This window comes from Manis pentadactyla, chromosome 12 (genome assembly GCF_030020395.1).
Source record: "Manis pentadactyla isolate mManPen7 chromosome 12, mManPen7.hap1, whole genome shotgun sequence".
Classification (NCBI taxonomy): Eukaryota; Metazoa; Chordata; class Mammalia; order Pholidota; family Manidae; genus Manis; species Manis pentadactyla.
Genome location: NC_080030.1, coordinates 23,445,005 through 23,469,677, shown reverse-complemented (window position 1 = coordinate 23,469,677; position 24,673 = coordinate 23,445,005). Strand labels below are relative to the sequence as shown.

At 58.1% G+C, this 24,673-nt stretch overlaps 4 protein-coding genes across 17 annotated transcripts in view; 3 read left to right on the top strand and 1 right to left on the bottom strand.

Annotated features, from left to right (window-relative positions):
• The window catches only part of MYO9B (myosin IXB), a 94,006-nt gene extending 89,647 nt beyond the window's left edge, over positions 1–4,359 (top strand). For 6 of the 11 annotated variants that reach the window (XM_036893348.2, XM_036893349.2, XM_036893346.2 and 3 more), the window contains 5 exons: positions 650–773; positions 1,507–1,554; positions 1,885–2,018; positions 2,697–2,824; positions 2,945–4,359. In XM_036893348.2, the coding sequence (XP_036749243.2) occupies positions 650–773; positions 1,507–1,554; positions 1,885–2,018; positions 2,697–2,824; positions 2,945–3,360 (850 nt within the window). In that variant the 3' untranslated portion in view covers positions 3,361–4,359. Of the gene's footprint in view, positions 1–649; positions 774–1,506; positions 1,555–1,884; positions 2,023–2,696; positions 2,837–2,944 lie in introns of all 11 variants that reach the window. The other 5 variants (XM_057490230.1, XM_057490229.1, XM_036893356.2 and 2 more) reach the window with 4 other exon arrangements.
• Positions 4,360–5,104: 745 nt separating this feature from the next.
• Positions 5,105–9,373, top strand: USE1 (unconventional SNARE in the ER 1). Of its 2 annotated transcripts, none has more exons than XM_036893358.2 (8): positions 5,105–5,729; positions 6,021–6,070; positions 6,192–6,300; positions 6,384–6,536; positions 7,054–7,066; positions 7,512–7,539; positions 7,809–7,983; positions 8,226–9,373. In XM_036893358.2, the coding sequence occupies exons 1-8, from the start codon at positions 5,589–5,591 to the stop codon at positions 8,406–8,408; spliced, it is 852 nt and encodes a 283-aa protein (XP_036749253.1). In that variant the 5' UTR covers positions 5,105–5,588; the 3' UTR covers positions 8,409–9,373. The 2 variants fall into 2 exon arrangements, with proteins under 2 accessions (XP_036749253.1, XP_036749255.1); XM_036893360.2 differs by having other exon boundaries at positions 5,192–5,729; positions 6,222–6,300.
• Positions 8,399–12,623, top strand: OCEL1 (occludin/ELL domain containing 1). Of its 3 annotated transcripts, none has more exons than XM_057490237.1 (7): positions 8,399–8,533; positions 10,344–10,546; positions 10,867–11,043; positions 11,173–11,375; positions 11,591–11,756; positions 11,994–12,047; positions 12,231–12,623. In XM_057490237.1, the coding sequence occupies exons 2-7, from the start codon at positions 10,439–10,441 to the stop codon at positions 12,351–12,353; spliced, it is 831 nt and encodes a 276-aa protein (XP_057346220.1). In that variant the 5' UTR covers positions 8,399–8,533; positions 10,344–10,438; the 3' UTR covers positions 12,354–12,623. The 3 variants fall into 3 exon arrangements, with proteins under 3 accessions (XP_057346220.1, XP_036749257.1, XP_057346219.1); XM_036893362.2 differs by having other exon boundaries at positions 8,413–8,533; positions 10,318–10,507; XM_057490236.1 differs by having other exon boundaries at positions 8,413–8,533; positions 10,318–10,546.
• A 2,580-nt stretch (positions 12,624–15,203) lies between these two features.
• NR2F6 (nuclear receptor subfamily 2 group F member 6) lies at positions 15,204–24,215 on the bottom strand. The gene is made up of 4 exons (XM_036893379.2): positions 23,216–24,215; positions 19,617–19,711; positions 17,183–17,770; positions 15,204–15,946 (listed from the first exon to the last, which is right to left on the bottom strand). The coding sequence occupies exons 1-4, from the start codon at positions 23,497–23,499 to the stop codon at positions 15,672–15,674; spliced, it is 1,242 nt and encodes a 413-aa protein (XP_036749274.2). The 5' UTR covers positions 23,500–24,215; the 3' UTR covers positions 15,204–15,671.
• Between the last annotated feature and the right edge of the window lie 458 nt (positions 24,216–24,673).

Genomic DNA, 24,673 nt, shown 5'->3' with positions numbered 1-24,673 from the left:
CAAAAGTTCTCAGAATGTTCTTCAAAAGAACGTGGAAGGAAGTAATCAGACATTAGTCACCACGAGGACATTGTTTAGGTCGTATCGCCAGATTTGCTTCCAGCCTCTTTTGGCGTGTTCTTTGTCCCCTTTTTCCTTATGTGGTTGTGATGGGAAACCTGAGTTATGGCTGCCTCTCCATCCAGGCCAGATCCCCCCACACAGTGACCCCACAGGCTGAGTGTCGCCTGGTGCTGACCACTAAGCAGATGTGCTGCAGGTCACAGCGTGCCTTCCGGAGCCCTTGGGGCCGGCTGCCCACAGCCCATAGCACAAGCCTCCCAGCTCTGCTGTGCCCCGTACTTCTGTGTGAGGCATGCACCTTCCTACTCTGCAGGGTGACTGAGGGTCAGGTCACTTTGATCCCTGCCACTGTACTTCCTCCTCCAAACAAGGAAGCTCATTCAGAGACTGGGGCTCAGAGAGGTAGAATGAGCCGCCTGAGGTCACACATTGAGGGAGGTGGAGCCCCAGCCGCAGCCATTGCTCTGCGTGGTCGCTGGGTCTCTCTTCTGGCCACTCTGCCCTAGTCCCCCCCCACCACCTCCCTAGATGGGGGGTCCCCACACCGGCCATTGCCGGGGCGGTGACTGAGTTGCCTTCTCTGCAGGTGCGTGGAGATGCTGATCAAGGAACAGATGCGGAAGTACAAGGTAAAGATGGAGGAAATCAACCAGCTGGAGGCCGCCGAGAGCATCGCCTTCCGCAGGCTGTCGCTCTTGAGACAGAACACTGTGAGCTTCTGGCGTGGGGGTAGGGCCTCGGGGTGGGGTCTTGGTGGGAGTTGCCAAGCGGGGTGGTGTCAGTGGGCAGGGTCTGGGTTAGTGGGATGGAGCCTCTGGGTGGGACTTTATTTGGGTGGGCCTTGTGGGCGGAGCCAGTGGGGCTCCAGGGGGCGTTGTCAGGGTCTGTGTAATGGCATCTAGGGAGTGGGGGCATGGTCAGGTGGGTGGGAAGCTACCAGAGGGGCAGGAGTGAAGGGGGGCCGTGTGTGGACAGGGTCTGGTGGGAGCTGCCAGGAGGCAGGGCTCTGGGGGCATGGTCTGGGTGGGCACCGCCTAGGGGCTTGGGTGTCAGGGCATGGCCTCATGGGTGGCAGGGGTGGGGTCTCACTTCTCAACCAGCATTCCCACGCCCCCTTGGCCACAGGTGAACTGGTCAGGGGTTGACTCTTCACCGTGGCCAAATGGTCACAGCCCTCACTCAGCCACAGCCACCTGCCCCTTGGAGGGCAGTAGGCAACCTGTTACTCACTTGGTGGTGGTTCAGGTCATCCACCAGCCTCCTCCCTTGCTGACCTGGGTCCCACCCACAGGGAAGTGTTCCCACAGTCGGGGGTAGGGAGGTGGGAGGGTCCTGGGTTCTAGGAGGACCCTGGCCTTGTCCCCTCAAAGTCAGTGCCCGTGATTTGCACCTGTATCATGTTCACGGCCCCGTGTGGTCACCTTCTGTTCATCTCTCCCCCAGCCATGGCCTCTCAAACTGGGGTTTTCATCTCCCTATGAGGGGGTCCTGGTATGTACGTTTCACAGGCATGCCCTGCATGTCTCCCGGTGTAGGTGCATTCTGGGGTTCCCCTGGCCCCTCCTGGGTCCCCGTAGTATAGACGGAGCATGTCCCAATCCTGCAGAGGTGCATGCCTGGGGAGGCCCACTGCCTGCTGCCCTCCAGTGCCAAGGATGACTAATCAGCTGAGCACCAGCCCCTCAGTCCCCCGTGACCCCTGCAGAGGCCTCACTGCAGCACAACTAACCTCCTCGAGAGCCACTCACACCCTCTCTCCACCCCCTGGCGCTGGCCTCACCTGCCCCAGGGCTGGCCAGACCCTCGGCTTCTCCGTTACAGAACAAGAGCCCCAAAGCGAGCAGTGGCAGGGGGAGCCTGGAGGGGCTACCAGAGGAGGCGGCGGCAGCCGGCGGCGACGAGGACCGCGAGAAGGAGATCCTCATGGAGAGGATCCAGTCCATCAAGGAGGAGAAGCAAGTGTCCCTCCGTCTCCTTTCTGCCCTCAGCTACGCTGTCTGGCCTGCATCCGCGGGCCTCTCTGCTGCAGGGGGCCTGGCCATTAGGACTGGCTGGGCTCCGTCCCATCATGCAGCGCCCACCCCATGGGACCCTGCTTTCTGAGAGCACAGCCTAGGGCTCTGTTTAAACCCTGTGCTCTACTGCAGAGATGGGAGAAGCAACCAGCAAGTGGGGCCCAGACTTTGTCTTGAAGTTGGTCTTAGCTTGGGTGACTGACTGATCTGTTCTGTAGTCAAAACAGAAGCGTGAAGGAGGGTGCTATGAAAAAATCCTGCCAGAACAGACATGACCCGGGCCAGCTGGCCACCATAGTTGTAGGAACAGGCGAGGGCGTCCCAGGCAGAGCAAACAATGTGTACAAAGGCCCTGGGACTCCTAGGAGCCTGTCACTAGGTCATTATTAGGGCAGCTGCCCAGCTTCCCTCAGCAAAATGGCACATACCTCCCATGAGCTTCACTGGGTCAGGGCCATTTTGGGCCAGAAGTGCTTTTGGGGTAGGGAGTGCTGGGGGCGGGGAGTCCCGTCCAGGATTAGGATGGCCTGCTCTGTCCCCTAAGTGCCTGGCATTTTTCGTGGGGTGGTCTATCCTCATGGGTACAGTCTTGGACACCTGTCATCCCCTCACCTCCAGGGAGGACATCACCTACCGGCTGCCCGAGCTGGACCCTCGGGGCTCCGATGAGGAGAACCTGGACTCAGAGACGTCAGCCAGCACCGAGAGCCTGTTGGAAGAGCGGGCCGGGCGGGGGGCCTTGGAAGGTCAGTATTAAGGTAGCGTCTGCTTCTTTCCTTCCCACGTCCACCCCTGGCAGGCCCAAGGGTACAGGTCCGTGTACCAGCCCTGAAGCTGCAGTAACCCTGACGTCTGTCTCTCAAAAGGGCCCCCCGCGCCTGCTCTCCCCTGCCCCACTGTGCCCGCCCCAAGCCCCCTCCCTGTGGCGGCCGCCCCTCCACGACGAAGGCCGTCGTCCTTCATGACGGTCAGAGTGAAGACCCCCCGCCGGAACCCCATCATGCCCACAGCCAACATCAAGCTCCCGCCTGGCCTGCCCTCCCACCTTCCCGGGCGGGCGTCAGCTGGCCAGGAAGTTTCTGCCCCAGTGCGGCGTCGAGAGCCACCTGCCCGCCGCCCAGACCAGGTGCACTCCGTGTACATCACGCCCAGCGCTTGCCTGCCTGCACAGGGCACTCAAGAGCCCCTGGATGAGGACAGCCAGCCTCCTGGGGCCAAGCGGAGGTACTCAGACCCCCCGACCTACTACCTGCCCCCGACCTCGGGCCAGGCCAATGGCTGAGGGCCCATGGCTGCCAGAGGCCACGTGTCCCAGGACGGCCGGAGCTGGTGCTGAGCTCCAGGGCCAGCATTCGGCTCTCCAAGAAGGATCCGGAATGAAAAGCTCCAAGAGCCATGCAAGGTGGGCACCAGCTCCCAAGCGCAGAGTCCCAGGCAGGGGGAAGCCAGCCGAGGCCCAGCTGCCCTTGCTGTGCCCCCACGTCTCAGACGCACTCGCCCACAGCATCAAATCATGGCAGGCATCCTGGCGTTTCCCACCTCCCCTTTTGTACGTTTTTATGTTAACTGTTTCTTTGTGTGTGGTTTACGTAACTTTAAACTGTAACAGCCTTAACAGAAGACCAAATTGTTTTTTATATGGGTATGTACAAACTTTTATGTTAATGCCTTGCATCTCCCCATAACCTGGACATGAGTCTTCAGAGCAGAGCCCACATGGCTGCCACGCTTCGGAGGCTCAGACCTATGCTAAGGATGCTTCCGGGGGCAGTCCAAGGGCCAGGACCGTACCTGAGGCATTTGGGCCCTTGGGGCATCCGACTGCTCCAAGTCTGTGTGGAACTTGTTCTCCGGCGTGGCCAGCAGCCACCTGACCACCGTGCATTCAAGGGAGCACTGGGGCTTCTGTGGAGATCAAGGCTGTTGGCCAGAGCCAAGGCACAACTGGTAGGAGGCCCCCACCCAGGGCCCCACCGCAGGCCCCAGGTCCAGGAGAGGCTGGAATGTGACTATCACTCTGGACACGGGAGGCTGAAGGAGGCTGCCCTTTGGCACTGCCTGCCCACATGGCAGAATAGGAGCCCAAAACTCAGGACCAGTCATGGGCCAGGAGGTCAAGGTCTGGGGTTTCCTGTCCCCACAGGTCAATGGTGACAGCCTGGGATCTGACATTCGAAGTGGGGCTCCTCCTCTCTCAGGCTCAGCTCACTCTCCAGACACATGGCCACAGGTCTGGGAGGCACCCCACAAGCTGTGTGAAATAAAAAGTGCCTGAAACGTTTTTATGCCATACCTGCTCAGACCAGCTCCAGGGTGGAAGAGCAGGGACCATAGGTGGGTGGGAATCAGCCCTGGGTCCTCGGGCCAAGAAGGGTACAGGGCTGGGGGTTGTGCCCCTTGTCTGGGAAGACCTGCCTTGTTCTTCAGCAAACAGTACTATTGGAAATCACTTGCATTGCTCAGTGAGGCAGGTGGGCTTCCTGGAGATGCTTCTTGGTGATCCAGAAAGCCAAGGGAGCAGGGAGCCCCTGGCAGAGCTGCATTCAGGCAGAAGAGCTCCCAGGGAACTGTCAGGTGGGGCCTGTGGGGGACCTTGAAGAACCCGAATCCAGACTACATTGAAGAGACTTGGAGAGCTCGTCCAAGGCCACACGCTGTGATGGGGTGGGTGGCGTTAGGGTTCAGATCCTGCCCTGTCTGCCTCGAGACCCCCTTTATCCACCGTGGGTTTGGTCTCCTCTGTGGTAGTTTGCAAGGACACCAAGCCCATGCGTATGACCAGGACACAGGTGACCTGTGGAGTGGGGAGATGAGGGCTGCATGCCCAGCTTCAATCCCTGTGAAGCCTCCATCCTCACTCTGTCCACTGCAGGAAGGGGCGGGCGCTCTGCAGGCCTGGGGTGTAGGGGGAGTCCGCAGAACTGACCAGCTTCCTGGGCACCCAGGTGGGGTTCCCTCCATGAAAACCTGGTCGTTAGGGATGGCCCCGTCCCACCCGTCCCTGAGGCAGGCACTGTCACACTGCCCATTTCCCAAGGGAGGAAACAGACCCAGAAGAAATTCGCTCAAGGCCACCGCAGGAGGTGGGGTCAGAGGCGGACCCGGAAGCTCATAGTTGCAGAAATGGGGGCCCAAGGCTAGGATTCCTAAGTCCCAGGGCAGGGCGCTCTCCTCCAGCAGAGCCCGGGGAAGTCCTCCTGGACGCGGAAGCGCTCACTGTGGGAAAACCGAGGCAGGAGTGGTCTACGGAAGAAATTTTGAGGTTGGGGAAAGGAAGAAGCAAAGGACTCGTTCCACGCTGCCCCGACCCCAAAGGACCCGGTGCGTTTAAACATTCCGTGAGGCTGAAGCCTCGCGAGAGAAAGACGCGGCCCAGTCCTGAATAAATATGAACCAGACGGTGCCTCTCCCTGAAATATGGCATTACTTCCGCCCCAAGCAAAGATGGAACAGCGGAGCCCGTCTGTCCGGAAGGAGGCCCCATAGAGGTACTTCCGCCCCCCCCTCAAGATGGCACCAGCGGAAGCGGCAGGGAACCGCTGGGTGGCGATGGCAGCGTCGAGGCTGGAGCTGAATCTGGTGCGGCTGCTGTGCCGCTGCGAGACGATGGCAGCAGAGAAGCGGGACCCGGACGAGTGGCGGCTGGAGAAGGTGAGGGGAAACCGTGCGGCCGCGTAGAGCCCGACCCCCGGGGGGAGGTCCCCAGACATGGCGGCCACTGGACTCAACTCCCCCGCCCCAGCAGCCATTGGCCACGCCCTTCCCGGCCGGCTCTGCCACGTCCACCTGCAGCCCCGGCCCGGCCCCGCCCCCTGGGCTCTTCTGGGGCCGCCCCCTCCCCTTTCTGGCCCAGCCCCTCACCGGTTCTGACCCCTCAGAGCGGTACCTGGAGAGCTGGGGTCTGGAGGGGGGTCAGAGTGACGCTCCACTTTTCCTCCGCAGTACGTGGGGGCCCTTGAGGACATGCTGCAGGCCCTGAAGGCTCAGGCGAGGTGAGTGCAGGTGGCTGCAGGGAGTTTGAATCCTGGGTGGGAACCAGTAGGTCAGCTCCTGTTTGGGGGGGATCCCTGGGCTCCGGCCCCTGCTGAGACCCTTCCCTGAACTGGGGGACAGTGGGCAGGTTTTCCTCTTCTTGACTTCCAGCAAACCAGCCTCAGAGGTAATCAATGAATATTCCCGCAAGGTGGATTTTCTGAAGGGAATGCTGCAAGCTGAGAAGCTGGTGAGTAGGGGTGCCTCCCCCATCAGGCTCACCTGGGTCCCCAGGAGCCACCCTTCTGGTGACCCCTCTCCTCTCTTCTGCAGACCTCTTCCTCAGAGAAGGCACTAGCCAACCAGTTTCTGGCCCCCGGCCGCGTGCCAACCACAGCCAGGGAGCGGGTGCCTGCTACCAAAACAGTGCATCTGCAGTCACGAGCACAGTACACCACCGAGATGAGGAGTGAGCTTCTAGCCATGGTAGGGCTCCCTCTCTGGTCCTTGGGAACCATTGGTCAGCGACAGGAATTCAGTGCCTGGGGATGGCCAGATCAACAAATACTGTCAGGGGCAGGGATCCTGGGGGCCCAACAACCTCTGCCCTGGGCTATCCGACAAGGCTTCCCAGCAGAGAGGTACTGTGGCTGGGGCTTTGCTGGATGAATATAGGAGTTTGGTACAAGGCAAAAATGGCACCTGTCTGGTTAAACCCCAGAGTTGTCCCAGAGCAGATGAGTTTGTCTCCTCTTGCCACAGACAGACCAGTTTTTCATCTGTAAAACAGAAAGACAAGTGCCTTTCTAAGGACCATATGTGGATCAGCTACACCCTTCACAATATGAGTTGTTACCAGTTTATAGATGAGAAAGCTGAGGCTCAGCAGTCACAGGACTTTCCCAGCGCCCTGACTGAGGCTGGGGAGTTTCTGAGAGCAGAAAGAATGGATTTGGGGGCATGATGAGATGGGTAACTTCATGTCCATCCTTTTTTCTCACAGGACTCTGCTGGAGGTGAGTTATCCTAAGTAGAACAGGACTCAAAGCTCAGCCTGGTAGAAGACATGTAATGTATCCTTGCTGCCCCACATCTTTCAGGCCTTCCCTGGCTACTACAGGGTCTTCTGCAGGCCAGGGAGAGTTACGTCCAGGGGTCAGAGGACAGAGCAGAGGAAGTCATCACCAAAGGAAACAGCTGGAGATGCCCACCACATGAGGCCAAGATTATGCTGGCAGGAGGGACCTGGAGCTGGGGGGTGCCCAGATGAGCATGAGAAAAATTTCCCAGAAGACAGGGCATTTGATCTAGCACTTTGAAGCATAGTTAGGAGCCCAGTGGGTGGGAAATAAGACAGGAAAGGACATTATCAGTAGCAGACACATCACAGGTAATGGTCAGAAAGCTGGAAAACAGAAACTGACCTTCCCTTTCTTCCTCCTTGGCCTGTTTTGCTTCCAGAGCCTGAGCTGGATGTGAGGAAGAGAATGTGAGTGTCTTCAGCACTTGGGCAGCACGGTGGGAAGGGGGGCTGGACAAACCAGGCACCACTGAGGCACTAGCACAGGCTTCTGAGTCACCAATCAGAACTTACTTCTAGGGCTGCTCTTCCCAGAAGCCCAAGCAAAGAAAGGAAAACTGAGCCCCAAGCAGGGCAGTGGCTGGAGTCATAATCTCTGGGTTCATTGGGAACATGTCAATCTCTTCCTCTCCCCTACCCCATCTCATTCCCAACTGTGCACCCACATGTGGGGTCAGTGGGGTGTCAGGGCCCAGGCCAGTGGATGAGAAGCAATCGGCAGCCGAACTAGACCTTGTCCTGCAGCGACATCAGAATCTCCAGGAGAAACTGGCAGAGGAGATGCTAGGCCTGGCCCGGAGCCTCAAGACCAACACACTCGCTGCCCAGAGCGTCATCAAGAAGGACAACCAGGTGTGAGAACTGTGAGAACGTCCCAGCCTCTGCCCTGAGGCATCAGAGAAGGCTTCCCAGTATAGGGGCATTTTGGGCAGGGCTTTGTTGGATGAATAAGAGTTTGATGGAAGGCAAAAGTGGCATTCTCAGCAGAGGACACCTCACCCCCTTGGGCCAAGAGGTTTAGACTTGCCCCAGAGCAATACAGAGACCATATGTGTCCATAGCCCTGTTGACACTTTCCCCACTTCCCCCTACAGACCCTGTCACACTCACTAAAGATGGCTGACCAGAACCTAGAGAAGCTGAAGACAGAATCAGAGCGGCTAGAGCAGCACACACAGAAGTCAGTCAATTGGCTGCTCTGGGCCATGCTTATTATTGTCTGCTTCATCTTCATCAATATGATCCTCTTCATCCGTATCATGCCGAAACTCAAATGAAGATCTGACCTAACTCATCTTCTACCCTCCATCTGTCCAGGGGTGCCCTTTGGGGTTGGCAACAAGATATGAGGGTTTTTGAAGGTTCCTGAGAGCCACAGAGTGTGCATGAGCAGGAGAGCAAGGTCAGTCTGCAGGGGTGGTAAATCAGCAAACTCTCCTTCCATTCCTCACTGGTACCTTCCCCACACTGAAAAAGACTGAGCCCCAAGAACCCCCAGTCTAGTGCAGTGAGAGCCGAATATAATGCCCTTCAGCCCTGTGGGGTCAGGGTGATGCCTGGAATGTGGGAGAGGAGTGGGGGTGGGGGTGCCTGGAGGTCAGCCTGAAGGAGGGGCCATCAGTGCTGGGGCTTCCTTGGGATTAAAGGTGGTAATTCAGGGACTGGGCTCAGCCCAGCCATAGCCTAACTGTTTAGGAAGCTGTATAGGTTTCAGGCAATCATTCAACAAACACGTAAGGGTCAGTGGAGGCTCTGCCCTGCCCTATCAGGTCACAGTCTGATCATTGCAGAGAAAACGGGTGGCCACTGGAGTTGGGACCCTGGAAGAGGTCATAGAGTGGGAGTCCCAGGGGAACCATTGGTCCTGGGCTCTGCTCACTCCCACTCCAGATTCCTGGGGCAAAACTTATAGCGGGGTTGACCAAGGGAGTTTTGTGAGGGAGAGTGGACAGGTGACATGGGGCTATGTGGGGAAAATGGAAGTTCCTGTAGCCAGGATCCTCACCTGACTGTAAACTATTTGATGACGTAATTGGCTTATTGCTAAGCTAATGCCTCTACACCCATTAGCAATGAGCTATTATTGACTGAGTTGCTATATAAAGCACTCCACCTAGTGCTCTGGGCAGAGTGCTCCATCAGAGATGGAGGTGGATTACGGACCTGCAGACTACCGGATGCAGACATGATTCTAGTGCTCAACATACCACCATGAGAATAAAGCTGGGTATAAACCCTTTTACCCCAAGAATGTTCTGTTGTCATTTCTTGGTCTCACTGAATTCATAGTGAACTTGCCCAGGGCTGAAACCCTCAGGCAAGACGGTGTCTGTCCCAGACCCGTGGAAGCATAGGTTAGACCCTATGGGCCATGCATGGATGATCCCACATGGACACCCCCCCTCTCCACCAACAGGAGGGCAAAGCCACCAGGTAGACCTTTTTATCTGCTCTAGTGGCAATTTTTTAATAAATAGATCATAAGAAGGCTCACACCTGAGATATGGAGATAATTCATTAGGAAGCCTGTCATTAAGGCAACAGGAAACAAAACTGTAAACAGGGCGAAATAATACTTTGTACTAATAAGCATCCATTACTCAACAGCTCTTAATGAGGAATAGATGGATATTTTCCTTACCTAACTGAAAAATCTCAAGCCAAACCAGCACTGTGGGAAAACCAGCATTTCCCCGGTGCAGGTCAGGTGAAACCTCACTGAAGAAAAACTTGACCATATCTTTCCAAATAAAATACACAGGTCTCCTTGCCCAGGCAAATACACTTATAGGGATTTGTGTGACAAATCCTACCTAATAAGTGGCCGAGAAATTTGCGCCTGAGTATTTCTTGCAGCACTGTCTGTAATGAGGGAAATATTTACCTTTGTGTTTCATTTAATTAGGAAACAGAAGAAGGCACATTACCTGCTGCCCCTGGGGACAGAGGTGGATGAAAAGCTCACTTTTGCCTTAATGTATCTTTTCTATTGCTTTAATTTTTCTAAATATGCCAATAGTGATTAAAGAAGCACTTTTTAAATACAACTGTGAGTAAGTAAGTACAAGTTCGCCAAAACCACCAGGTTTTCTGACCAAAAAACTGAGGGTCAGAGAGGGTGTGGGTTACCAGCCTCCAACACAGTGCAAAACGCAGTCTACGTTAGACATGAACTTGCGCTTACAGGGTGTGAGTCTACTTCCCGTCGTCAGGCCCTGCCCCCTCGCCGCGAACTCCACCCCATCCTGTCGGAGCCCGACCCGGCCCTGCGGAGCAGCCCCGCCAGTTGGGTCCAGCCTTGAAGTTAATGCACAACTTCGACTCAGGCGCCTCTCTGGAAACGGACCCAGGCTCGAAGCCCCGGACGCTGGGACAGGTTGATCCCCCGGCCGTGCGACCCGCAGCTGGGGCGGAGGTCCTGGGGGGCTCCTCGGGGGCGGTGTCCGCGGACTTCACGTTCCCTAGTGGGTGGGGCTACAGCAGCACGGGAGTTAACTTGAGCCAGGCCCGGAATGCGAGGTGGTGTCACGGCTCGTTTGCATAGCGCCCTTCCGGAGTACGCAGCCAGAGGCGGGGCCTGGGCTGTTCTGAGGGCCAATCGCGTGGGACTTATGCAAATAGTGGCGGGGCTGTAGAACGCGCCTGCCGGTGGTGAGTTTGTAGCTCTGGAGTCCGCCTCCCCTGTGGCCTCCCCCCTTGCCAGCCTCCAGGTGCAACCTCCTCCGGTGTCCACAGGCCGCCCGCCGCCTGCCCCCGCCACGCGCGGGCCACGACGCCCCCCGCAGGACTCACCCGCCGCCCCGGGGACGCCCGAGCGGTGCCTCCCCGAGGCCGATGCCCACCCGGGAGCCCCAGCATAACCGCGGCTCCCGGGGGGACCTACAGACCCACCCACCTGGCCCTGGGCCCCCGGTGAGTCTGAAAGGGAGGAGGGTTCCAAGGCCGAGCCTAGGCAAAGGATTCATTCCCCCCCAGGTTGAGGGAATCCGGCCTCCCGATACCCTCTTTAACACCAAACCGTGATGCCTGCGGCGTCTGCAGCCACTGGTGGTGCCTCGTGTCCTGGAAACCAGCCCCCGCCGCCCTATGGGGCAGCCCCAGCCAGAAGACCACAAGGCAAAGCCCAGGAAGATTGTATTTGAAGATGAGTTGCCCTTCAGGGCCCTCCTGAGCACCAAGAAGCCTATAGGAGCTGTTCCTGGGGGGCATATGCGTAGGCCCTGCCCAGTGCCCGACTATGAGCTGTGAGTCCCCATGCTGTTCCTGATGCCTGAGAACAGGGAAGGGGAACTAAGGCTGGGCTGGGGCTCTGACAAATAAGAGTTTACCAGATAGTAAAAAAGGAAAAAGGAGTTTGGGGCAGGGAGCTCAACATGGGTAAAGAAAAACCAATTACACTCTTTGGGGGAAAGGAAGGGATTCTTTACACTCACACTCTGACCCCCTTTGAACCTGGCAGTAAGTACCCACCCGTGAGCAGTGAGCGGGAACGTAGCCGCTACGCAGCAGTATTCCAGGACCAGTACACAGAGTTCTTGGAGCTCCAGCAGGAGGTGGACTCTGCACAGGCTAAGCTCCAGCAGCTGGAAGCGCTACTGAACTCACTGCCCCGTGCCAGAAGCCAGGTCAGCACCCAGGCAGAAACCCCTGTCCCACAGCCCTTCCAGTTGGCCTGAATACGGCCTCCAAGACATCCCAGTCTTTGGGCCCCTTCCTCCTCCAGGCTGGGTGGGCACTACAGCACATGGGCCAAGGTCAGCCCTTGAGGTCCTCCATAGACAGTTTGTCTCTCTGAGTCTCAGTTTCCCTGTCCCTCTTTGGTGCCGGCACTCCCTGAGCACTCCGTCTTTCTCCCATTGCAGAAGGAGGCCCAAGTTGCTGCCCGTATCTGGAGGGAATTTGAGAAAAAGCAGACAGTGAGTCGTGCCTCCTGAGTCCCACAGGCTGGCCTTTGTACCCCTGACATTCCTACGAAACTGGGACACATGTGCCCAGTTTCAAAGACAGAAAACTAAGGCTCAAAGAGGAAAAGGGTTGAGCAGCTTGAGGACTGTAGGTCACACTGCCACAAGGACTTCCCCGGCTCTCACCCTGCCCAGGACCCCAGCTTCCTGGACAAGCAGGCTCGCTGCTGCTACCTGAAGGGCAAATTAAGGCACCTCAAGATGCAAATCCAGAAATTCAATGAGCGAGGAGACAGTGAGGAATCTGTGTACTTCTGAGCATCCGGGCAGACAGAGGGACACACTGGGGTGCCCCACCCTACCTTCTCTCCCTACCTCCCAGCCTTAGCTCTTGCTGTTCACTGTGACTGGGCAATTTTCCCTGATTGCAAATGCCTCAGTCTTTGAGGCCTGGCTCTGATGGCCCCTCCTCCAGGAAGCCTTCCTAGGATCTCCTCTGGGACACCCAGCCCTGACCCCAGATCTCAGCCCATCCCCTAGAAGCAGTTCCTGCTTTCCATCCCAGTGGAATAAACATTTATTAAGTTCCTACTGTGTACAGTTGCTTAACACTCCTGACCTCACTTAGTTGTCACTGAAAAATTGTTCTTAAAAAAACCGAGGTTCCAGGAAAGGGACTTGTCCAGGGTCTTCGGCCAGGGTGTGAACCCTTGTCTGTCCAGAAGCCTACCTCTACTACAAGAGCTTCAAGTAGCCTTCCAGTGGGAAGCTGAAGGGCTGACATCCAGCATCACCTCCTCAGCCAAGCTTGGGGTTGGAGAGCCCCAGGGGCCAAGAATTTCTATTAATCCAGTAATGGAAGGAAGCAGGTCTAGAAGAGGCTCAGTAGTCTTGCTGGGACAGCATCCCGAAGACTTCACATGGTGTATTTCTGGAAACTGCCTGAAAGAGGCAGACAGCCTGGGAGCCCTGCAGGATGCCTTGATGCCAGCCCACATAAATGGAACCCTAAAGTTCTCTTCTCCCAGGACACTGCAAACTGAACAGCGATTGAAGCCAGGTGCTGTGTTGAGTTCATGCACCTGATCCTGCGGAGGGTCACCTAGTGCCCACCTCTTGCTGGGCCCTGGGTAGGGTGGGTGGGCACTGATAGGGCCAGGTGGTCCCTAAGGGGCTTTGTGATAGTGGGCCAGCGGCTGCTCTCTTTGAGTCTTGGCCTCACAAGAGAGCCTCAGGGATACAGACAATCAGGGAGGCAGATTGCAGGCAGGAAGGGCAGTGCCAGCCACTGAGTCACAGGACTCAGTCCAGGATGAATCCTCACGGAACCCCTGTCCACAGGGAAGACAGTCCTGTGCCCAGTGTGGTAGAGTAGTAATGGAGAACTGGATAGCAGAGTCTTAACCACAAGGGAGGCTCAAGATGTCTTCTTGAAGGAGGGGCAATATGGGTAGGGCTTTGTAAGAGAAGTAGGAGTTCAGCATCAGGCCTAGACAGACATCCAAGTCTCTGGCCTGGGGACTGGACATCAGGTCAGACAATGCAGTGGGTTCACTCAGTCCTCAAATATCCTGCAAGCCTCAGAGGTTGTTGCTCTCCAGCCTGACTGTAGTGGGCATACATTCCCTTACCCACAGGACATCTTGAAAGATTGTGATGCAGGACGGAAACCAGTCCAACCTCCATGGGAACCCAGTATCCTCTTAAACCCACTCCTACCTCAGTCCCATTCTGGGGGCAGGGCATACCTAGGAGACCCACATTCATTCACAGGAAATGGCCGTTCCCTGCACCTTACCAGGCCTCCCAGGATGGATAGTAAGGCTGGTGTCGGCCCCTCCCCGCCTCTGACCCACAGATAAGGTAGGAGAGGCAATGAGATATCGAAGACCTGAAAGGACCAGCCAGGGGGCTCAAGGCATAACAGCACAAGAGTGGTGCCGAGAGGGCACCCTTCATATTTATTAAGCAAATGAACCCAAACATCCAAAGAATTCTGAGTAGGGGGTTCAACACATACATGATCAACACACAATCATTATCTGACCTTGAGTCCAGCCCTAGGATGTGACACTCCTCAAGGACACCGAAACCATGTGAGGGTGGTCACGAGTTGTAGGAACTGTTTTGTCTTTACTCATTTTGTTACTGATCATGCATCAGGAGTTGTAGGAGAAACAATCAGGGCATATGCATTTGTACATTTGATTTCTATATTACTTGATTTATGTATTAATCCCATTAATCCCACAGCTGGGTTCTAAGAGGCTGCATTTTGGAATAGTGGGACTGCCTTTTAAGGGCTGAGTGCTAACCCAGCCTGTGGGTGAGACCTGAGTTCTCTGTTTTCAAAGGGGCATCTTTGATGGAGGGCTTGTCTGCCTGGCAAGACCACATTCAGGGCCAAGAGGTGCCACCCCCACCTACCACCATCCAGGCCCTTCCTACCCACCCCCAGAGCCAGCGTCCTGCCTTCCCCACCTGGGCCACAAATTATAAATGAGGCCAGGATGGCAAGGTCCTGGTGCTTTGCATCACCCCACATCAGCTCAACTAAGTCCACCTTTGAAAGTCTGTCCTTGAAAGTTCCCAATTTCCAAATGCCATTCACCAAAACAGGAGTCTTCTAGTTACTCGTGAGAAGAAACCAAACTCAAATTGCCTCAGGCACAAAAGGGGAAAGAGGCTCGTGGAACTGAAATACCTGGGACCATCTCAGTTATAGCTTGATCAGGAGTTCCAAAGGTATTCTGGGAAATTGGTCTTCCTCTTTTGACTCTGCTGTGTGCTTTGAATTATATCCTAATTCCAAATCCTACCATCAACTCTCATTGGCCAGCTTTGGGCCATGTGCCTTCCCTGGACCAATTGCTGTGGCCAGGGGAATGGAAGGCTGGCTGGGCTGAGGGCATGTGACAAAACTAGCTCCAAACGTTACTCCTGAGGACACTGGGGCCCAGATACCATCTGCTGGGTTCAACTCCTACAAACTCACTGGCTGACCTCAGGCCCCCCTCTCTGCCCTCAGTCTCAATCTCCCCACAAAACTGTCTTAAAAATAGCAAGTAGGGCTCTTGGGTTGTGGATGTTCTGGATGGCTGGGAGTGGGTACCCATGGTAGGGTGCCCTCCACCCCACGCCCCCACCCCAAAGATGACAGAGGCTATGTGGGTAGGAAATGTCTTTATTATTGGCCTTAATTCATTCATCATGTAGTGTCCAACATGGATTACATGTCCAGAGAATCCACCTGCCACACACTACCCCTGCCTGGCCTGTGGCTGCCCTTCCAGTCCAGACATCAGGCCTTTGTCCATGACACAGGGAAGCCAACCCCACTGTCCCACAAGTTTATGCACGGGGCACTGAGGGACCGGGCTGTCCCAGGATTGGACCCTCAGTCCCTCCCCACCCCATCTTGGCCAGGGGTTCCGGGGAGGATGAAGCTGGAGTCTGGACAATCAGTCTCTTTTCGGTTTCATGATCATTTTAAAAAAAGAAAAGACGAGCATTTCAGTCTTTAAAAAATAGTCTGAGAGAAGCCAGGGTCCTCCACCTGGGGCCGCACTCCAGACCCAAACATCCACGTCCCTTGAGGTCTGCAGACCCAGCCACAGCGCACCAGGCCCTGTCCAGTCACTGGCCTGAGCCATAGGGCCAGTTGAAGGTACTTCCTGACAGCAGCATGTCTCGGATCAGCGTTTCAATGGGCGTCTTACCTACCAGGCGCATGAAGAACAGCTGGGAGATGAGGGAGGCTGGGACGGCGCGCAGGGCTGGGAGCCGCAGCAGCAGGCGCCCGAAGCGCTGGGGCTGGGACGGGTATTGGGCCCGCACGTACTCGGTGAGGGCCACCTGTGCCTTCTCCTGCAGGCTCTCCACGTGTGCTGGGTCCGAGAGGCCACATGCATCTGGGGGCACAAGAGCAATGTCAGGAGTGGGAGGTGGTGGGAGTATGTAGAGTCCCAGGGGACTGGGGTACACCACTCGGGGCTGTGGATACGGAGGGCAGAGGCACTTGGAAGTGGGAAAGGGGAGCCTGGGGCGCGAATGGGGGTAATCTAAGGAGTGTCAGACCTCATGATTTGAGGTGGTGTTATCTGAGGACAATGACACAGGGATGCAGGCAGTTAGGTTTCAAGGGTAGGGAAGCCTCAAAATGATGCCTTTGGCAGGGAAACAAGTTCTAATCAAACTCAAGGGGAAGCAGAGGTCTGGGGAACGGCTTGGGAAGTCAGGCAAAGCCCAGAGGGGCCTGGAATGTGAGTGAATGTGATAGCGTCCCATGAAGCGGAGAAGGGGCTGAAAAAATACTCTTATGAGGAAAGAGAGGCAAAAGCCATATGTATCAAATGAAAGCCACCTCCCAGAGTGGCCTGGTCTGGTTCCTGCATCCCTGGTCCCAAGGAGACACCTAGTGGGATCTGGAGCCTTCTGGAGCCTTCCAGAGCCAGCTCTGCGGTAAGGTAGGGCTTCGGCGGCTGGATAGTTAACTAATGGCAAGGAAGGTATTCACACAGCCTTGCCTGTCAGTGGGAGAGGCCTCCAAGCCATGGTCCTACCCAATCCAGCTCAGCTTGCCTCGGGCTGGAAGCCCTGGGCCAGAGGTCTGGGGCCAGGAATCGGGGAGTGGAGAGCCCAGAACCAGCTGTAAGGGCACCCCTGCCTGGCAGCCCTCTATAAGTACTTACAAAGCAGGAAGAGCACCCTGATTGGGCGGAGTGGGTTTAGAGAGCAGAGATCAGGAACTGAGAACCAGGCTGCGTGTCAGGGACCTCCCCACCCTTGCCTCCACCTCTAATTCTGCTGTCAGTGCTCACTGAGCACGAAGAACACCTTGATGTGGGGGGGCGGGGCAGTCTCAGGGAGCCTGGGAGTCAGGGAGAAAGGTCGTGGGGACCTGAGTTCCACCTTTGGGCCTGTGGGGACAGACTCTTGTTAGACCTGGGATCAATGGGGCGCATCAGAGTGTCATACTGCGTACATCATCCCCTCCACAGTCCCCCTTCAGCGTTCAGGTTGCGTGCTGGACCGCAGCTCTGGGAGTGGAGGGCTATGGGGCCCGGGGTCAGGATCAGAACCTCCCCACTCCTACCCGTAAAGCCTTGGCCGCAAAGCCCCGCCCTACCCCGTCGAGGGCATCTCACCAGGAGTGAAGAGCGCGATGGCCTTGAGGCAGCCATACTCGGCCGAGTCGACCTGCAGGCGGCCCAGCTTGTCCACCTGTTCCTGGAAGGCGCGCACCTGGTCCATGAAGGCCACAGCACGCTCGGCGGCCATGGGTGCAGCGTGCAGGCCTGCGGCGGCCAGCAACGGCGCGGTATGCAGAGGCAGCGCCGCCTGCGCCGCGTTCAGCACGAAGAGCTCGCTCCAGCTGAGGCGCAGCAGCGCCACCTGGTCGGCCACGGGCAGTTCGGGGAAGAAGGGCGCGTGGCGCGCCCACTCCACGGTGCTGAAGAGCAGCCGGGCCGCCAGCTCGCACACGTTGTCGATGCCCAGCACGGCGCCCGCCGCGCCGCCCCCCGCGCCGAACGCTCCCGCCAAGCCCGCGCCAAAGCGCCCGGCCGCCGCGGGGTAAGGCTCCGCGCGCAGCAGCTGCGCGATCAGCTCCGACACCGGCTGCCCCGGGAACAGGTCTCCGCCCGCCGCCGCCGCCAGCGCTGAGCCCGGGGGGCTGCCCGAGGAGGCAGCCACTGCGCCGGGCAGCGAGTGCGGAATACGGCCGCGCTGCACCGCTGCGGTGGTGGAGGGAGAGGACAGGGTGGCGGGAAGGGAGATTAGGGCCCCCACAGCCGGGGAGAGAAGGGACGGGGAGAGGGGATGGGGACCAGGATCAGGGCAAGGGGAAGGGGAGAGGAGACAGCGGGATGAGGAGGGGATAGGGTTTGGGGAGTCATGGGGAGGCCAGAGGGCAGAGTGGGACGAGGGGGAAGGGTAGGGAAGGAATAAGGGGTAAAGTGGGTATCCAGAAAGTCATGCAGGGCAGATAGGAATAACGGGGGAGAGAGAAAGCCATCAGAGGGTCACTCAGCAGCTCCCCACAAAGTCCCCCATGCCCTTCCCTGGACCCCCAACTCTACTCCAGGGGTGTACAGCCTGGCTGGAGACCTGCAGCCTCAGCCACTGTCCAGCCCCTCCCCCCACCCCTGCCTCTTCCCTACCCGAATGGGACTAATGACAGTGAGGGCCAATTCATCTCATGCCCTGCCCCCACCCACTGGACTGTGTAAGCCCCAGGCTCAGCAGCCAGAGGCTCAACCTATCATTCATGCCCCCATCTGTCAATTATGGAGAAGCCAAGGGCTGAGAATGGGGTCAGGGAAGGGGGCACCTTCCTACTACTTGGGGCCCCTGACAAGCCTACCCCAAAAGTGAGTGACTCTCCTATGGAGGTGGGATCCTTTCTACAGCTCCCAGCCCCATCTCCCAGGTCACAGTCCCCAAGAGCAGGTTGGTTGGTCTGTCTAGGCCCCTGCAGGGACCCCAGTACTAGGTCCTAGTCTTTAGCAGGTGTTCAGTGAACATTAGCTTCCGTTGGTAGCCTTGCCTGTAACAGGGGGAAGATCCATCTTTGGCCTCAGCCAGTGTCCCCAGTGATCAGGTGGGTGGCAAGAGGGAAACTGACAGAAAGAGGAGGATGGTGGCCTCATGTCTGCCTGGCCTTTGTCACAGGATCTGAAGCCCTGATTTGAAATACAGCAGGATTTTAGGTCACATGGACAAGTGGGGGAAAAACCCAGGCTGGGGCAGGGAGCAGGAGCATTGCCCCAAACTTAAAAGGACCAAAGGGAGTATCAGACTGTTTTAAGAGAACAACTCTGAGCAGGGGAGTGACTCAGGTCAGATGCAAGGAAGAAATGCCAGCCTGACCTATGGCAGTCCAGGCAGAGACACGGCCCCACATGGGGTTCTCATCTAACAAGCCAGATTCTGCTCCCAAACCCCCAGGCTCCATTTGGAAGCCTCTGGGTTCCACTTGAATTCTACGAGTATTTAGTTGACTTCTAGGCTCAGCTGCCGGACGTGTGTCCTCTCAAGTCCCCAGGGCAGAGACAACAGGCTGGGCCTCCCTCTTGCTCCCAGTGCCCAGGGTCAGGCGGAAGGATAAGCTGCCCTTCGCTTTAATCGGGCAAGTTCCTGCCTTGGGCAAACACAAAGCAAGGGGTGGAGGGTGGAGGGAAAGCAAATCAAATAAAAATATATATCCTCATTCATAAAATGGTGGCCAGGCTGGAGGGCAGAGGGGCACTGCGGTGTCAGGGACAGGAATCCGACCTCTGAGGCCAGGGGGACCTAGGGAGAAGGGGCTGGGGACTGGAGAGCAGTCCTAACATGGGTCTGAGTTCAAGAATCCATTGCGTCCCCAGCTGCACTACAGCAACCAGGCAGCCCCGGATAATTGGATTCCTTCCGCCCAGGGCCAGACTAAGGCCCTCGGGATCTCAGTATCAGTGGTAATGAGGTTAGCAAGCACCCTCTGCAGCTCCCAGACCCTGCCCTCCCCAGCCTCCGCTGAGAGAAGGGGCTTAGGGGAAGGCTATTTGTTCCCCTGCACTGTACACCAGCCCAGCAGGTGCTCACCCTCCTTCCTCATGCCGACCCGGAAGCACTTCTTGAGGCGGCAGTATTGGCACTGGTTTCGGTGATGCTGGTCAATCTGGCAATCACGGTTGGACCTGCAGGCACACAGAGGCCACCGTGATAGTCACCATGACACCCACATCCACTGCCCCTGATCCACCCTGTATACACCACCTTTGAAGGCTGCACCTGAGAAACACCATGCCAGGCTGGGCAGGTGGCCCCAAAGGGGCACAGAGACTAAGCCTGCCAGGTCTGCAAAGAGGAAATGGCAACCAGAGTAGGTAGTGACAGATGAACAGGAGTATGTGGCAAAGTAGACTGGCACACTAGGGAGGATACGTTAAAAGAGGGTTTTGAAGGATGAATAGAAGTTTCCCAGGTGACTAAAGAAACAATGCCAGGCAGGTGCTGCAACAGGAGCAAAAGGTTGGAAATGCAAAGATGTGAAAGCCTGAACAGTTTCATTTTTCTTGTCAATGTCAGACTAAAGGACAGGTTCTTTATCCCAAGGGCAAGGTGAGAGCAGCAATGGTACATGATCTGATCAGAGAGACGGGCTATGTGAGTTGACTAAGAGATGGAGGCCAGGCCAAGCCAGGGCCAATCTTCTGTGGGCTCACAGCACCCACCACAAGGCTACCACAAATGAAGGAAGGAACCAAAGGAAAGAAGGAGGGAATTGTTTCCCCTTTAAGATCTCACGCCCATGTCCCGTCTTCTAGGAAGACCTTCAACTCCTGAGCCGAGAAGCTTCCTCTGGGTGGCCTTCAGAGATTGTCATTGCCTCTTCCAGGAAAGAGAGAGGGAGCCACCCCATGAAAGGCAGTGAGCTCCCATCTAGGGTCAGTCCCAAGCAGAAAGGTTCAGGGCTTTGTTCTTCAAATGTCCCTAGCACCTCTTCCCCTTGGCCTCTGACCCTGGCTGGGCTCAGGGCTGTCCAAGGCTCAGACTGGGGCAGACACCCCTAGGTTCCCGCTGGGCACCACATGGATACCCAGAGACAAAATCACAGAGTAAAACACTCCTTAAAGTTAATCAAACACATCTAAGCTGCAGACACCCAGCCCTGACCCTCGGACAGCAACTTCTCCAATGAGCCTCGGTTTTCTCACCTGGAAGTGGGAGGTCACATGCCAGCTCCATATGTGATACACTAGATCTGGGGCAACCTGGGGAGCTATGGAGGATGGCATTGAGACCCAGGCCCCAGTTGGAAGTCCCAATGGCTGGTTTCAGAGAGCCCAGGCCTCTGACCCCTGCCCAGCCCGAGCCCCCAGGAAGAGGCCCTGCTAGGGTGGAGGGAGCTCAGGCAGAACCAGAACAAAGCCCAGCAGGCATGCAATGGGAGGGTCTTGGGCAGCGGGGTGGAAACAGCCAGGTCTGGGGTGGGCAGGCAGGCAGGGGCTCAGCTCAGGGTCCCCTGACCTCAGTGGAGGCCCTGAGACTTCTGCCTCAACTTCCCCAGCTGTGCAGCTGGGACAGATCTCTTATGCCTCCAGATGGGAAACCAGTAAGTCCTACCTGTTATCCCATCTAAACAGCACATGTTTTGCCCAACCTCGTGGCCCAACTCAACCTACTCCCTGGCCTCCTGGCCTCCAGCCTAATTTGATCACAGCCCTCCCTTGCCCTCACACACATTCTTCGACTTCCTGTCACCCTCAGTCCAGCATTTCAGGTCCACTCAGCCTTAAGTTCTCCTGTGCCTGGGAGACTCTTATCACACTGCATCCTCACCCTGACACTCAGTGTCTGCCTGAACCACGCTCTCTGCATGAGTGCCTTTCACCCCCTTCTACCTGCAAAACCCCTCATCCTTTAAGGTCCATCTCCTGTGTCTCTCCCTCCAGGCAGTCCTCTTTGACTCTCAGGCAGAGACCCTTCCTCCCTCCTGGGATTCCAGACCCATCCCTCCTCCTGGCCCAGCCCAGACTACACAGGCTGGGGGCATCAGCATCTCACAGACTGGGAGAGTGGTGAGCTTGGAGCTGGGGTCTATTGGGGACTGGCATAGAACCACCCAGGCCAGGCCCTGAGGAGACTTTGCTGAATCAATCTGAGGCTCAGAGAGGGGCAGTGACCTCAGCAGGTAACCCAGTGCAGAGCGTCTGAAGAACGTCCCAGCCCCAATGAATGCCCCTCTCCCCTGCCTTGATGCTCCTTGCCCCTGCCCTGAGGACGTCCCTGGACCCCAAGCTGCCTAAACCCTGCCCTTGCCTTCCCCAGAGACCTGGCCAGAGAGCAGGCAGCTATTCCGGCAACAAGAATGAGGACAAAGTCTGGTGGCCCAGTTAGCACTGGACGAGGGGGCAAGCCACCCCAGGCAGGTCCTGACCTAGACCTGGGGCCAAACTCCAGCCTCAGGTCCCCAGGCCCCACCCAGTGGCCTTGCCAACAAGCTCTCCATCAGCAGCTCTCCATGGAGACACCCTGAGCAGAACTCAGATGCCCCCACTCTTCCCAACCCACAATTCCCCTTGCTAAGCCCCAACTGGGGCAGGTCTCTCCCTGGGTGACCCAGGACAGGTGCCACTACCTCTCTGAACCTCAGTTTTGCACATCTGGGAAATGACTCCCCAGCCTGGCTCTGTAGAGCCTGGGTGTGTTCATGGGGGGCACAGAATAAAGGGATATCAATGGACAAAAGGACATTCACCCCAAGAGTGGTGGAAAAGGGGACCCTGGGCAGGATACCCAACCCCCAGCACTTTATCCTGGGGACCTAATACCTGTAGCAGTAACCAGACCAGAGAAGCTGGCCACACCTGTCTACAGGGACTCTAACCTAGGACAGCCCAGGATTCCTCCTTGGAAATATTCACCCCCACCGTCTCAGAGCCATAGAAGTTTCAGCGATTGTTCCAGGAGCCCCCGATCCCCACGCATTCCTGTCTGTGGGATGGAGCAGCTGAAGTGCAGTCACATCCAGCTGCCCTCTGGACCTCCACTGGCGGTTTCCAGTGACCCAAGGCACAGGGTGAAGGGGGAAATCCCTCCCATAGGGATGCCCAGCTCCCTCCTCCCCACACACAGCAGGAGCCCCCATGCGAAGGAGGCCGTCTCTGCCACCCCAGCCTCTCTCCGATCGCCGCGTCGGTGGCCAGAGCGACTTTGGAAGTGATATTTGACCCCAAGGGCGCGCCGTATCGATCCGCGCGGCCGCAGACAATGGCTCCTGGACGCTGCGAGCTCCACAGTCCAAGTTCCACGTTCGATTCCCGCAGAGTCCCCGAAGAGCCGAGGACCCCGAGAGAAGGGATGTCCCGGGTTTGGGTCCACCCCTGACTGCACCCCCAACTTCCCCCCAAAGCAAAGAAGACTCCTTTCCGTAGATAATAAGGGAGGGAGGTGGAGCGAAAACTGCGGCGGAAGCAGCAAAGAACCATCTGATCGAGGGGGACCTGCATCGATTCAGCGCCGACTGTATACATGCCAGGAATGTAATGGAAAAGGGTGAGAGGGTTGTGGCCCTATTTCTGAGGGAGAGTAGAAGCCCAGGGAAGGTCAGCGCCAGGCCCAAGGTGACCGAGCGGGTCAGAGGCCCGGCCCAGGCCGGGGCAGGGTGCACAGCGGCGGTACGCTGATAGGGGGCTCACCGGCAGGTGTAGCTGAGGTTGCGGCGGATGCTCCGCTTGAAGAAGCTCTTGCAGCCCTCACAGGTGAAGACGCCGTAGTGCTTGCCGCTAGACTTGTCCCCGCACACCACGCAGTCCACCTGCAGCCCCGGCCGCTCCTCGTCGCCCGGCTCAGCGTCGCTGGCGGCACCAGGGGGTGAGGCTGAGTCTTCCTCAGCCGCGCGCGGATAGCCGCTCGTCTTGTCCACGCCGTTCGTGTCGCCGCCGCCGCCGGGGCCGCCCCAGCCGCCCGTCACCATGGCCATAGCCTCAGGGCAGCGGGGCCGGGGCGCCCCCTCCGCGCTCCTCCCTCCGGGCACTCCTCTCAGCCCCGTGAACACTATCCGGCGCGCATCCGGCAGCGGCGCGCGGGGGGCACCAGCTGCACCCCCCAAAAAAGTTTTGCAGCAACTTCCTGCGACCGGTCCGCGCGCCCGGGCGTAACTGGTCCGGCCGGTTCCAGGCCAACTTTCCCACGCGTGCGCGGGGCCGGGCCTGGGGCCGAGGGGGCGCACTAGAGGCGCGGGCCGGGGGCCCCGGGGATTCGCGCCCCGCCGCCCTGGGGCCCCGGCGGGGGACCGCGAGCCATGGCTCCGCCCAGGCTGCGCAGGGGGCGCCCTCTGGCCTGGCAGACGCTCGGCCGGGGGCTGCGGCCAACTTAGCGGGCTGCCATCCGAGCGCGGGAGGCCGGGGGTAAAGTTTGGCCGCAAGTTGCGCTGACGCCCGCGGCTGGGGGGAGGGGCGCCGGACGCGCGCCTGAGCCGGTCGCCGCGCCCCCTAGGTCCCCCGGGCCCCCAGGCGGCCGCTCGGGGCCTATAGGGCCGCGGGCCGGCGTTTCCCAAGCTGCCGCCCCTGCTGCGGCCGCGCCCGCCCGGCCTGGGCCTGAGCCTGGGCCCCAGCCACGCTCTAGCCGCCTCCTCCGACCCCGCGCGCCGGCCTCGCGCTGCGGCCGGCTTGACACACAACGTTCCATTCGCGAGGCGGGCGGGGGGCGGGGGCGGGGGCAGGGGCGCGCGCCGAGGGCTGGGGGCGGGCGCTCGTTGCCCCGGCGACGGCCGTCCTTATAAGGGCATGGGTGGCCGTGCGCGGCGCCCGGTGCCGGGGGCCGGCGGGTGGGGCGAGGGCGGAGCGCTGGGCCGCACTGCCTGACCCACCCCCACTCCTCCTCCCCTCACCCCTATCCCCGCCTTCTCCCGGCTCCAACCTTAACCCCTGCCGGGCCGCGGCGGGAACGTGGGCTGTCGCTGCCCTCTGCCCTTCCGCAACCTAGCCAAGATGTCTCTCCAAGGCCCTCCCCTCCATCTCAGGCCTTGGACATTGAGTCGCTCCACCGCCCTCGAGGCGCCCCACGGAACCCCATCCTTGCATTCTCGGCTAAAGCAATAATGGGGGTCAGTTGCACCCGGGGAGCACACCCCTGCGCAATACATACACGCGCGC